General features: G+C 62.9%; 1 protein-coding gene across 4 annotated transcripts in view; it reads right to left on the reverse strand.

Moving 5' to 3' along the window:
* Positions 1-281: 281 nt before the first annotated feature.
* NCOR2 (nuclear receptor corepressor 2) overlaps positions 282-13,236 on the reverse strand; it is a 208,972-nt gene continuing 196,017 nt past the window's right edge. For 2 of the 4 annotated variants that reach the window (XM_080821215.1, XM_080821214.1), the window contains 10 exons: positions 10,950-11,491; positions 9,768-9,917; positions 9,483-9,628; positions 8,820-9,013; positions 7,860-8,009; positions 7,084-7,232; positions 6,333-6,386; positions 3,231-3,452; positions 2,028-2,207; positions 288-1,450 (listed from right to left, as the gene is read on the reverse strand). In XM_080821215.1, coding sequence (XP_080677341.1) covers positions 1,269-1,450; positions 2,028-2,207; positions 3,231-3,452; positions 6,333-6,386; positions 7,084-7,232; positions 7,860-8,009; positions 8,820-9,013; positions 9,483-9,628; positions 9,768-9,917; positions 10,950-11,491 — 1,969 coding nt within the window. In that variant the 3' untranslated portion in view covers positions 288-1,268. Of the gene's footprint in view, positions 1,451-2,027; positions 2,208-3,230; positions 3,453-6,332; positions 6,387-7,083; positions 7,233-7,859; positions 8,010-8,819; positions 9,014-9,482; positions 9,629-9,767; positions 9,918-10,949; positions 11,492-13,236 lie in introns of all 4 variants that reach the window. The other 2 variants (XM_080821217.1, XM_080821216.1) reach the window with 2 other exon arrangements.

Here is a 13,236-nt window from a genome sequence, read left to right on the forward strand (position 1 = left end):
CCCCCCCCCAGATGTGCATGTCAGATGCCCGAACCAGGTGTGCCACTCTATACCGTCCGCCCACGGGCACGAACATCGGACACTCCCGCCGTGGGTATGACTGTTTGATCCCCTCATGGTGACATTCTTACTGCTGGAAGTTCTCGCCTGCAGGGGGACACGTCTGGTGTGTTTCGGGGGGATATTCCCTTGCCCCTCCGGGTTGCACTCCCGCTGTCCCCCAAGGCCTCAGTCGCCCGCCCTCTAGGCTGCCCAGGCTGAGGGAGAGAAGCAGCCTTGGTAACTTGAGTATAATTCGCTTTTTAATGAGAACAACGTGTGTAAATGACAGAATGCCACCGCCGTGCGCAGATGGCGGTCACAGAGTACCCATCAAATTCATTCTGCCCAAGGAAGGGAGGGAGGGAGGGCGCGGGGTGCTCGCGAGCCACAGCCCCGCCCCCCTCAGTCCTGCGGACGATGGGGTCACTGCCTGGCGGCCTGCACACGCCTTTTGAACGGTAAGCAGAGATCGAAAGCACAGCAGCAATAACACTGGGTAAAGTCCTTCCTTGCGTAAAACATCTGAATTAATTCATTGAAGGTATCAAAAATATACCCTGTAAACCAATACATCATTTACACCTGCCTTTCCTTCCCACCGCTGCGGCAGCGCCTTGTGAGACAAACAGTCCAGTTCCTCGGAGCGTCCGCTCGCCCCAGACCGCACCCGGCCCTTTCGCCCGCCCATCCGGCCCAGCTGGGTTTCCAGCAGTCTCGTTGACTGGGGCAGTCCGTGGAGACCGGGACGAGAGCGCTGGGGGCTGGACAGGGCCCGTGTCCGTCTGTCCAGAGCGAGAAGCGAAATGGGGACGGAGGGAGGGTGCGGGGGCTGCTAGCTCAGTTTCGACTTTGGTTCCAAATGTGTTAAGGGGGGAGGCAGTGGCGTGGGAGGTGCGTGGCCATCCTGCTTTGGGTCCCTGGCCGCCCCGGCTGCGTGCGTGTGGCCGCCACACACCGCCGCGCCCCCTCCCCGGCCCCTCCCCACCCGAGCACCAGGTAAACATCCCCTGAGTAAGGTCACTGCACAGGACCAGCCCGGGGCGGGAGTCGTAGTTAAGGCTTTAGACAGGCGAGGATGCCGGCTCTGGACGGACAGACGGATGGGCGCGCAGGCAGACTCGGGGGCTCCTTCCTCGGTGGGGGGAGTCGGCGGCTGCCCCGCTCCTTGCCCGGCTGCTCTGGCCACTCGCTGGGCCCTGGCGCCGCCCCCCACCCCGTTCTGACAGTCACTCGCTGTCGGAGAGCGTCTCGTACTGCGAGCAGAGCAGCGGCTTGGGCTCCTCGTCCCAGGCATGGTGCGGCCCGGCAAGGGGCCCGCTGCCCGCGGGGAGGCCCGGTGGGGGCGGGGAGGCCATGACACCCGCCTGCAGCCGCATGATCAGGGGGTTGTAGGGAAATGGTGTGGAACCTGCCGGAGAGACCAGGAGAGACCGTCAGGAGGCCCCCGGGCCCACCTGTCTACCACCCTGGGGACTGAGCCTGAGCCTTGTTCCCCCCCCCCCACTGTCCCAATTCCTCCTAACTCCTGTGAGCTTCCTCAAAACTGCCCCGGGCGCCTGGGTGGCTCAGCTGGTTAAGTGATTGCTTTCAACCCAGGACATGACCCTGGAGTCCTGGGAGCGAGTCCCGCATCAGGCTCCCTGCTCAGCAGGCAGTCTGCTTCTCTCTCTGACCTTCTCCCCTCTCATGCTCTCTCTTTCTCTCTCACTCAAGTAAATAAATAAAAGATTTTTAAAAACAACAAAAAACCCCTGCTCATCTCTGCTCACTGATACCGTGCTCTGGCCACCTGGGGCCTAGACCAGCAGGGGGTCTCCTTGCCTCTCGGGCCAGGGCTCTCCTGAACCTACATCAGTTTTCTCAGACGAGGCCAGACCACATGTCGGCACACAGCAGGTGTTCGGGAAGCCCCCCCCACCCCGGCCCCCGAGCCCCGGTGCACCTGGCAGGCGGACAGCCAGCGAGACGCCACGCCCCATGCCCACCTGCAGACGAAGGCCGGTCCTCCCACACGCGGTTGGTGAGCGGGGTCCGGCGGTTACAGTCCCCCTCCGAGTGCACTGAGGAGACCGAGGGTGGCCGGTCCCCAGACGCCAGGCCCGGGGCCGGGGACTTGGCTTTTCGGCTGCTGGGTCTGCCAGAGACTTTGGCCTTCCCGCCACCACCTGCAGGGAAAGGGCCACGTTGGACTGTGAAGACAGCACTCGCAGGGTGAGAGCGGGGTGGGTGTGGCCCTGGCTGCCTGCCTCCTGGGCCCCCATGGAGGGGGACGACGGCAGCTCGGTCCTGCCGGGATGCCGAGGATGTCGACCAGATGGACAGGTCCAGCCCTGGGCCTGATTCTGGACGTGGGTGGGTTTCTACTAGGGGAACGGGCTGAACTACTTTCAAAGGCCGCTCAGGCTGCCCTGAGGCCCACCGACCCACCCAGAGGCCGATACCCTGAGCATGAAGCCTTGGGGCTCTGGCTTGACCCTGACCATTGCCCCAGGACTATGCTCGGGCTGGGAAGCCTGGAGGCCCTCTGCAGAGAAGCTGGGACCCCTGAGGCCAGGCCTAGGCCCCCACAAAGTCCAGAAACTTCCTAGGACCAGACTGTCTAGGTCAGACAAATGAGCCCGAGGTCTCCGTGCTCAGACATGCAGAGCACGGACCGGGGACCTGCGGCAGAGAGGGGGCTGGCCCCTCTGCTTTCCCCGACTCATCGGACTTTGGGGCTTGCACACAGGCACGGTGTCCTCCCCATCAGGTCCCAGGCCAGCCAAGGTCCCACATGACGGCCCCTGCAGATGTGGGACCCATAGGCCTGGCTGCCGGGAAGGGTCCCCCGATCCACACACAAGTGGGTCCTCACTCTAGCCCGATCTCCTCCAAGGAGACATGCAGCCGGCCCAGACGAGGGCCTCCTGGGGGACCTGTGTCCAGCAGGGGAGGAAGGCAGTGAGTGTTTTTAGAAAAGCAGCAGCTCCTTTGTACCTAGTGGGCAAGGGGAGGGCCGGGGCCGCGCCCGCCCCGATGGGGAGAGCCGACCCCAGACCCATGTCAAACACGCACAAAAATAAAGTCACAAGCTCCAAAGCTGGAGGGGGTCGGTCAGAGGAACGCGGAGGCACAAGATTAATGACACTGGGGTGGGGACAGACGGGGCGGGTGGGGCTGGAGGACCGAGGCGGGGGAGGCCTGCAGACCTGGCGAGGTGAGTGCGTGTTCGCTCCGTCCGTCAGCAGCGGTTATGGGTATAGTGGCGGGCAGGCTGGCACTGGCAGTCAGAGGGTTAAAAGCATTGGCGCTGAGCGGGGGCTCCTCCCACTGATCATATTTACCCATGAGCGCCTTTCTAATAATGGCCTCCAGCCCCATGTTGGTGCTGGTATGCTCCTGCACCGCCTGGCTTCTGCAGGTCATGAGGCCTGGGAGAGAGACACACACACAGGGGCCAGGAGGGGCCGGAGGGACAACGGAGAGAGGGAGAGAGAAGCGGGGGGAGGGGAGGAGAAGAGAGAATACACAGTGAGCACATTTCGGCAAAGCAACATGTTTCTTCATTTCCCTGTCCCCCCCCTCACTCTCCTGCGGCTTGCTGATGGGGTGGGGACCCCCTCGGACTCAGGCCCTGGGGTTTGGGGGGCTGGGAGGCGAGATGACCACCCTCCCAGTCTCTCTGACTCTGCCCTCTGGGAACTCAGAAGCCTACCCGCCACCCCCCACCCGCCACCCGGCCCCGAAATCCCAGCTGGGGCTGCTACTCTCTAAAAATTCCAAATGGCCTTGAAGAAGGAGTCGGGAAAGGGTGTGTGTGTGCGTGTGTGTGTGTGTGTGTATGCACAGGTGTGTATGTCGGGGGCAGAAGTCAGAGGAGGGGACGCCCTGTTTGGGGAGACACAGCTGGGAAACCAGGTCAAGCCAGAGCTCCGTCCTGGGCATGGGGCATCCACCCTGGGTCCCCGGGGCTGGTGGGGGCTGAGGAAGAGATTCTGGGAGGGACGGTGACCCCCGCGAGGTCGAGGATCCTCAGCCCCCTCAGCCCCCCGTACCCCCCACTCCCCACTCTGGGCCTAACTCTCCTCCCCCAGCCTCTCCCCCGCCCGGGAGCCACGAGGAGAGAGAGGTGCAGAGACGGGACGGTGAGGTGGGGGTCGTAGCCATGCAGTTACGGTGCGTGCGGGGGACAGGGCAGAGCTAGAGACACTCGCGTGACCGCCCCCAGCCCGGCCACCTCTTCGCCAAGTGGCCAAATTAAGAGACTGGTCCCTGGCAGACCCCTGCCAGACCCCCGCCACATCGCCGCCACGTGAATTCACCCCTTTTCATTCACCAAGTGTTCTGTCCCTTTCTCGTTTCCTTGGGGATCATTCTGGGAACTCTGGCAAACCTGGGGACGCGTCTCTTCTCTACATTTTTGCTAAACCAGACTTTGCCCACAACGCTCAAGCCCCCTCTGCCTGCCGTCCTCAGGCAACGGGTGCACGGATTTTCAAAGCTGCGCCCCAGGAATGCAGGAATAGCGGGGGGCCGGCGGGCGGGCTCTCTGTCCCCGCCCTGGCTCGTCCGTGAACTCCACGGGCGGCTTCTCCGTGGCTTTGGAAACCACACTTCTGCACACTTCTGGGCAACCGTGTGCTCCCAGCGTTGTTTATCTTTTCTTCCTTGTAGCTTCAAACTTGGTCACAGCCAGGGACACGCTCTCACCACCTTTTGAGCTGTGTCCTGGCCACGTTTCACCAGCACTTCAAAAAAAATAAATAAAAGGAAAAAAAAAAAAAGAGCCCTGTCTCTCATGAAAAAGCAGTATTTGCAGCAGGGGTGAGCACTGGGCAAAGAAAAAAAAAAAAAGCACTCGTGCTCCTCCACACAAAGAAAACAGTGCGGAGTGGAAACGATGACGTGACGGGGACAGGCCGCGGCGGTTTCTTGGTAGACCAGCATCTAGCGATCCCAGATGTTCCCGAGCCTTCCACCCCAGGTCACGGGGGCGCGATCGGATGGGGCTGGGCGGGAAGGAAGCTTGACGGCCTCCAGTTACAAAGGCAAAGTCTGACGGGGGCTGAGCACAGAGACCGGGACGTGGGGACACCGGAGCGTGTGCGCCGACTGCTTACAGGGAAGCCGAACGGGATTTACAAGGAGGCCTTAGCACAGATCTTCATGGCAGCGCGGCAGGAACTTCTACGGACGGATGCACCTGTGCGTCCACGGCCCGTATCACGAATTGCAATGTTCCGGAAACTTTCATTTCTAACCATGTCATCGGTTCGACCAAATTGTTTCCTCCCTGCTGTCCGAGGCTCGGCGACGGCCCCTGGCTCTGGTCTGGGTAGACAGGCGGGCGAGCCCCAGTCGAGACCCCCACTTGGAGGCCCTAATGACCCTTCGATAAAATCCAGTGGTTGTCTTTTGCTCACCGCTTTCCCAGGGCTTGAGGTCCCGATGGCCCCCCGGGAAGGCCAGCCCGGCTGCCCTCTGCTCCTCTGGCCTTGGACCCCCACCAAAGGGCCAGGGCACAAAGGAAACAGCCCTGCAAATGACCCCAGCACCCCCACCCCTCCCAGGCAGGGCTGTCCCCGTGGGCAGCCCCGGCTCTGCTCTGCGCTCAGTCTCTTCACACAGGACTTCGGGAGGCCAGTCCCTGAAACCTTCCAGGCAGCGGCAGAAACACACACTGTGGCCCCTACCAGCGGCTGGGGACCCAACCCCGAGGGCCCCCCACATCCCAAACATCACAGCAGGCTGAAGTTTTAGTTTAAAAAATGCCTGTGGGTTTTCACCCATCTCCGTACTACAGCTCTGTCGTCCCCTCAGCTGCTCTGAATTTTTGAATAAATCAGATGTTCTCGCTATAAAAGCACTCACGTGGACTCTGAGAGAAACCCGTGTACAAAGCCCACGCCCACGCTCGCGGTCCACACTCAGACCTCCGCTGGAAGCCCCGGCAGAGAGCTGGTGTTTCCAGACAGTTGTGTGTGCCCCTGATTCTGTACCAAACACACCGGGAGGCCCTGGCATGTGATGCCAATGCAGACCCCTTGCAAAATCTCCCCAGGCTTCTGTGCGAGTCTATGTCCCGCTGCTGGGTTTGTGGAGTCCGGAGGGAAGGACACACTTGAACTAAGAAAGGTCTCAGTCCGCATGCCTGTGGCTGGGGTGAGGCCCCGGTGACCTCCCAGGCCACACTCCCTGAGTGTCCTTTCAGATCCCACATAGCAGCCCAACCTCCCCAGCGTGCAGCCAGGAGGGGGGACTGGGAGAGCGGGGACGGGGCTGGTGGCCTGGAGCCCGGGCTGGACAGTTACCTGGTCCGGTGATGGCAGGCATGTTGAAGATCTCCGTCCCGGGCTGGCCGATATCTGGAGGGGCGGGTGACAAGATTTAGGGTAAGGCCTAGGGGCCCACAGGTCCCAAAAAGTCACCTGCCCCCGCCCTCCCCCCATCTGGTCTAAGCAAAGTGCATCAGCGCACACAGACTCCGTAGGTCGGGGGCAGGCCTCTGGAGCTACCAGGCCAGGCCGGGGACTATCTGCAGGGCTGCTGCTCCAGCCCCGGAAAGCTTCCGAAAAGCCTCTGCGACACCCCCAGTCTCGCCGCAGCTAACCAGTCCCAGCCGGGGACTGCGGCAGGTTCCTCTGTGCTAGGATCTGTGCTATGTGCGGGTCGCTGCGCTGGGCGTGGGAAGCAGAGTTAGGACTGACATCCACTAGCCACATAAAATGAGGGAAAAATCACAAATACGATGAAAAATCACAAATCAATGTGAGCTGGGGACACACAGGGCCCTGGGGTGGGCAGGACCCCAGTCCCTGGTACCCAGTGTGGAGGCTGAGCGAGAACCACTCATGCAAGCATTTGCCGTGGGCACCCCATGTGCCCAGCACCGAGAGCGCAGGGGCAGCCCCCAAGGGGCTCAGCGAACGTGGGGTGAAGGGCCAGGGGGAGAGGTGTCGGCAGGTGCACCTGGCTTTATAAAGTACCCTGTGGGTTCCAGCCCCGTGCCGGCGCCCAGCCCCACGGGGGCCCCAGCTTCCTGGGGGAGGGGGCGCTGCTTACTGTACTCTGGCTCGTTCCGGTTGTGGGTGTTCAGCTTCTTGTTGATCTCCTGTTTCTTGGACTTGACCATGGCGGAGTTGCTCTCGGTCAGTTTGCTGAAGAAGGCCGGTGGCTGGCTGGTGTTGCCTGGAGACTTGGAGCCCATCCTGCTGCGAAGATCAGATACCCCGGGTCAGTCTGCTCGGGGCTGAGCGTGCACACCTTTGACGATGGGGCACTCATCCCCTGGCGGCCTTAGAAATTCAGAACCAAGCTTCTGCCCCACGCCTTTTGCCTTCGCTTCTCAGACACCGTCTCCTGTCTCCACATCCCCTGAACCTTCTCTGTAGCTCACCTACCCTCGGGCTCAGGCTGTCTCTGGAGAGCCCCAGCTGCTCTGCAGGGTCATGCTGCTCTACCTGCAACAGCACAGCCCCTTGAAGGGCTGCAGGAACTGGGCGCGCACCCAGACCACGTCTTTTCCCAAGGCTGGCGGACCTGGCTTGTTCTCTGTCCCCATCGACCCGAGTGGTGGAGCACCTTCAGCTCGTTATCGCTCAGGTCCTCAGCAGGTGCTGGCGCAGGGGCCTGGCCTGAGTCGAGACACCCCAGTCCAAGGCACACAAAGCTGCCACGGAGCTCCCTCAAGCTGGGGCATCTGCTCAGCAGGCCCGAGGGATCTCAGCTGCACCGTAAACCCATGCCAACCCTCAACAGCACAGTGGGGACCGAGGCCACGAGGGGGCGAAGGGACCGTGTCTGAAGTGTCCAGGGGCGGGGTGGGAGGCCAAAGGTACCTGGGCTCTGCCTGCTCCCCATCCCGGTACAGCAGCGGGTACATGGCGCTGCGGGGATGCCCAGGCTCAGCCATGCCCTCTGGCGGGGACACGGGTTCGATAGCATCCTCGCTGCTGCCCAGGGTCGACGTCTTGCTTGGCTCTGGAGACCTGAGCGGAGAGAGGGGCCCCACTGTGGTCAGAGCTCAGCGCTCTCTCCCCTGGAACAACACAGGGATGTGTCACTCTCTCCACTCCCCTCCCCACCCTGCCCTGCTCCGCATCAGAGCTCAGCTGCTCTCCCCGCGGAGGGCCGGAGAGCTGCTCTCCCAGGCTTTGTCGGCCACACTTTGTGGGCCACGTGTGGCCTCCGCTCTAGTTTCTTCTTGTACGACCTTCCGCCCCTGGACTGTCGCTGGATTTGGCCTGTGGGTGGCAGCGGACCCCCGCTGCCCCCCCGTGTGCCAGGGACCTCACTGTCCCCGCCGCTGTCTTCCTGCCCTCAAGCCTCACTCATGCAGCGCCCCCCTCGAGTCAGGGGCCTCCCCCAACCCCAGAGCTCTTGGGGGGGCCCCAGAAGTCAGTGTGCGCATGTGTCTGCAGAGAGGCTGAGCACACAGCTCTGGTCCAGTCCTAGCTCTGGCCCTTGCTGGCTGTGCCCCTGGAGGTAAATGGACTCGCTTCCCCATATCTCGGTCCTTTCCTCGGTGACAATGGGACGTGGCCTGCCCTCGCTGGGCTGGGCAGAGAACCCTGGTTAACTCACGGCAAGTACTTAGCTTGGTGTCCGGAACCCAGAGAGTGCGGGGCGCCTGTCAGCTCTCCCCCACCGGCGCTGTGGCCTTGAGCAAACCCCCCCGTGCCCCTGAGCTCAGTTTCTCATCTATACCACAGCAGCGGGCAGCCCTGCCGCTTGCTCAGCCCCACCATGGCGCCGTCTGACCAAGGCCTCCCGGCAGCTGAACGGCCCCCGACACTCACCTCTTGCCCCCTTCACTGTGGGGCGAGCCACGAGCCGGGGCGCCGTGGTCTGGGGGCGGGAGGTAGAGGTCACTGGGTGGGCGGCGGAGGTCCAGGACGGGGCAGCCGGCTCCAGGGAAGGAGTAGAGGGGGGCGGGGAGAGGCGCGCTGAGCTGCTGTGGGTGGTGCCGCGTATAATCCTGGGTGATGACCTCCTGCAGGCCGAAGGTCGGGAGAGAGGCACAGGTCCAGGCAGCCGCCATCCCACCAGAACCTTCTGTGTGGGCAACGGCTAGGCTGAGCTTCGGGGACAGAACAGGGCTTGGTTCTTGGTGCTTTGGGATCTGCCTGCAGCAGCCTCGGTGTCCCCGTGGGCTCAGGGTGGTGGCCGTGGCCCGAGGTCTCACAGTGGCAGCCCCTGGGTGGGCCAGATCCCCCTGGCCAGCGTACATGAGACGCGGGTCACAGACTCACGCACCTGAGGCCCCATCAGCTGGATGTGGGGCAGCAACCGTGTCTGAGTCTGGGACTCTGGAACCCCCGGCATGGCTTGCCCTCGCCATCCCCTACCTCCTGGGTCCAGGCCACCAGGACTCGGTTTACCCCCTAGACCCCCCCCACCTTCCCTAGGACCTCGGCCCTGCGCAGGTTCAAAGGTGATGAGGTCAGAGAAGGGGTAGTTACACTGATGTGCTGTGCCAGGGTGACGACCCTCTGGTGACCTTTGACCCCTGGGGTGGTCTGGAGCAGCGGGCTGGACGAGGACTGGCTCTCGGGCGGTGGCCGCAGATGTGGGAGGTGGGCAGCCTCACCGCCAAGCTTGCTGGGGCCTGCGGGCAGAGGGGAGCAGGTCAGGCTCGGGGGAGCCTCGGTTTTCCTACCTGCACGAAGGGGCGATGGCAATCCCGCTCTCCCAGAGCTGTGGTTCAGCAGGATGCATGGGGGTGCTAGGGTGGGGTGGGGCCCTACCTGGGTGCTTGTGCCTCAGGTCCCCCTCTAGGTGGCTCTTGTCGACCTCCTCGAGGTGCTTGGGGAGCCCCTTGTCGTGGGTCAGGCTGGGTGAGCTCACGGGGCTGACAGGTTCCACCCCGTCGGGGCTGTAGCTGCCGCCATGGTAACCTACGGTGGGCAAGGCCCTGGGTCAGGCCAGTGCCAGGACCTGGGGCTGGGGCCGCCCCTCCCGGTCCACCCTTCCATGCTGGCTGGGGTCCCCAAGACTGGAGGGGGGCTGTGGGCAGATGGAGAGAGGGAGCGAGCCAGAGCAGGGCTGCTGGCTGGCCGGGGGTGGGGGTGCGAGAAAGGAGAGAGACGGAACGGTGGGGAGAGTGACAGGTGGAGGAGAAACACAGTTGGACACACAGGCAGGCAGGCCAGGAGATGGGAGACAGACCTAGGGACGGCGAGAAACACAGACCCACCCAGATGGTGGGCGCCGGGGAAAAGAGGAGTCTGTCTCTAGGGAGGGGAATGTAGGAGTGAGATTGGTGGGGGGTGTGGCAGGCAGGGACACTCAGGTCCCGGGACCCCGCCTGGACCACAGTCCCAGAAGCCCCTGGTCCAGCAAACGGGAACCCAGTGCAGGGGCCAGAGATGGGAGGCAGGGGATGCTGGGCAGCAAGTCAGCAAGGGGCACCCCAGACGCCCTCACGACCCAGGCAGGGTGCAGGGCTCGGCTCCTCCTGGAGACTCGCTGCTTTCCGCCCCTCCCTGTCTTCTCCCGGACCGTCTGCCTCAGCGGGCGTCCTCGACAGCAGACTCACCCACGCGGCCGCAGGCATCAGCCCGAGCCCCTCTGCAGCCCCGCTCCCTGCTCCCCAAACACAGGCGCAAAGGTTGGGAGATGGGAGGCGCAGTGGAAGTCAAAATCACAGATCCATTCATTAAAGGAAAAAAAAAAAGCGAAAATCCAAAAAAAAAAAAAAAATCATGATAAAACAATGTGCAAATGAGGAGATGCCCCCGGACCAGAGGCAGGGGTGGGCGGCAGCTTGAGGAATAAAACCATCATCAGGGCGTGCAATCGACGAAGACGCGTTTCAAAACGAAATACCAAAACCAACGAAAAATGAGGGGAAAAATCAAAAGCAGAGATCTGAAAATATCTTTAGGCCACAAGACGGGGTGGGTGGGCGACGGGGCCGGAAGTCTTACCATCGCGAGGGGAGTCGTTGGCCAGCGAACCTCCTTCTCGCGGCCCTTTATCGTGAGCAATTTGACGCATGATTATCGCGTCTATGAAGGTGGCCGCTGTCAGGGTGGTCTTACCCAGAGAACGGAGCTCCAGTTCCTGGATGGAAAAGGGTTTACTTTGAGTCTTTTCCCGGTGCAGGTCCGCGGCCGAGGTGGGCGGCGCAGGCTGGTCCGGGCTGGCGTGGTGGGGTGCGAGGCTCTTTGCTGGGGTGCGGGCGATGGCCGTGTGGCTGGAGCCGGGGGGCGCCAGGGGCCGCGGCTCGGAGCCCTTGCTGGGGGAGGAGGCGGGCTCCAGCCCCGCGCGGCCCGGGGGCTTGGCAAGGAAGGCGTGGCCGGCGTCTGCACGGGGCCGCTCTGGCCGGGCGACCCTCGGGGCCTCCTTGGGCAGCAAGACGGGCTCCATGAGGGTGGGGTAGACCCCGTCCAGGGTGCCGCCCAGCGGACAGTGGGTGGTGGGTGGGAATGTGGCAGCCGGGCGGACAGGCGAGGAGGTGGAGGTGGACCTGGGGGAGGAGAAAAGGCGGTCAAGGTGGTCAAGGGACTGCGGGAGCTGCCGCAGTGGGTGGGGAGGGGACCCAGGAGGCCGAGGTGGGGTCACTCCCCTCACACTTCAGCACCCCGATGGGTCTCCGCAGCCCAGGGATAAGCCTGCCTTCCCCACCTGGGCTGCGAGGCCCTGCCGCCATGGCCTTCCTACGGCACTACGGCACTCCTCCTGCTCGGCACTGTTCTAGAAACTGCTCTGACGCGGGGGAATATGGCAGCGAACAGACAGAAGCACCTTACATTCTAGCTGAGCAGACCGTATGCAAGGTCAGAGAGAAGGCGTGCAGCTCTCGGGGTGTGGCTCAAAACCGAGTCGGGGTGAAGGGAGGGTGCAAGCTAACGCGCTGGCAGGGGAGCCACGGGCGGCTCAGGACACGAGGGGACGAAGGAGCCACATGGAGAGTGCCAACACCGGGGGCATGGGCCCCGAGAATGCTGGGGGAACGGGAGCTGGGAGGTCAGAGGAGAGGGCAGCAGGGCCCGGCTCTCCCACACCAGCCACCGGGGCCACACGGGGCTCTCTAAGATGCCTGCCAGCACTGCACCCCAGCACGGCCGCTCTCGGGGGTCACGTGCCTCTTCCTCCAAACAGCCTTCCCTGATTGCTGTCTGGTCTAGGCCCTAAGATAAGCCCCAGAAGGACTTGCAGGATGGCATCACGGTGTCCCCCACACCCGGCACAGGTTGGCCAGGAAGAAGGAACGCACAAACGTATGCTCTGTGATTCCCGCACGGTAATACAATAATCCCTGCTTCGCAGATGAGGACACGGGCGCTTGGACGCGAGCTGGCCCGACTCCAGCCCTCCGGGCCCTTCTGTCAAGCCCCGTGTCTCCATGAGGAAGTGCCCTGCCCTTCACTGACCCTCACTCCAGCTGCCAGTGGGAAAGGCCCGACCGCCCCCCGACCGGCTTCCCGCTGGTGTGGGGCGACAGCTGGCCTTCACGCACGAGCAGTAACCGTGCTCTAAGCGGCCAGGTGCTTCTGTTCGTGTAACTGCTGTGTATCTGAGTCGGGGAGGCACAGCCGATGCTTTTGGGAAACGAGGTTGTCATCTCCCCTACCGGGAATTGCCGTTGGGTGGTGGGTAGGACTTAGAGCAGCCAAATGGGGGGAGGGTACTTGCATGAACGGACACTTCACCTTGGAGGAAGCAGCACCTGCCTCTGAACAGGACCCCGGCAGGGAGGGGCACCGGGGACGCTCCCTCCCCAGCATTAGGCAGCTGTGCCCCGCACTGGGGTGGGGGGGGAATGTCACCAGAGGGGACTTGGGCCCCTTGTGAGAGTGGACTGTGGGAGGCACACATGGGACACGGAGACACTCTCCCATCTTAAGAGAACCCCTAGGTTTTGTCCAGGGAAGACGGACACCATCTCCTCCCTGCAGGGCCCTCCTGAAGTCAGGGGAGGACCAGAGAGTCTCTCCCACAGCCCTTCCTTGTCTGTCCCTCGGCTCTCCAGGGACTCTATCCTTGAACCCAACAACCCACCACCTACTCATCCACCCCCCCAACCTGCTATCCATCCACCCATCCCCTCACCTGACCCACGCAGACACCCACCCAGCCACCCACTGTCCTGTTTACCCACCCACCTACCGGTTCGTCCAGCCCAGCCGCCGTCCACACACCACCCACCCACCTACCACCTGTCACCCACCCACCCACCCACTCAAGAATCTGTGTATCTACCTACCTACC

Source organism: Martes martes (assembly GCF_963455335.1).
Source record: "Martes martes genome assembly, chromosome: 13".
Taxonomy (NCBI): Eukaryota; Metazoa; Chordata; class Mammalia; order Carnivora; family Mustelidae; genus Martes; species Martes martes.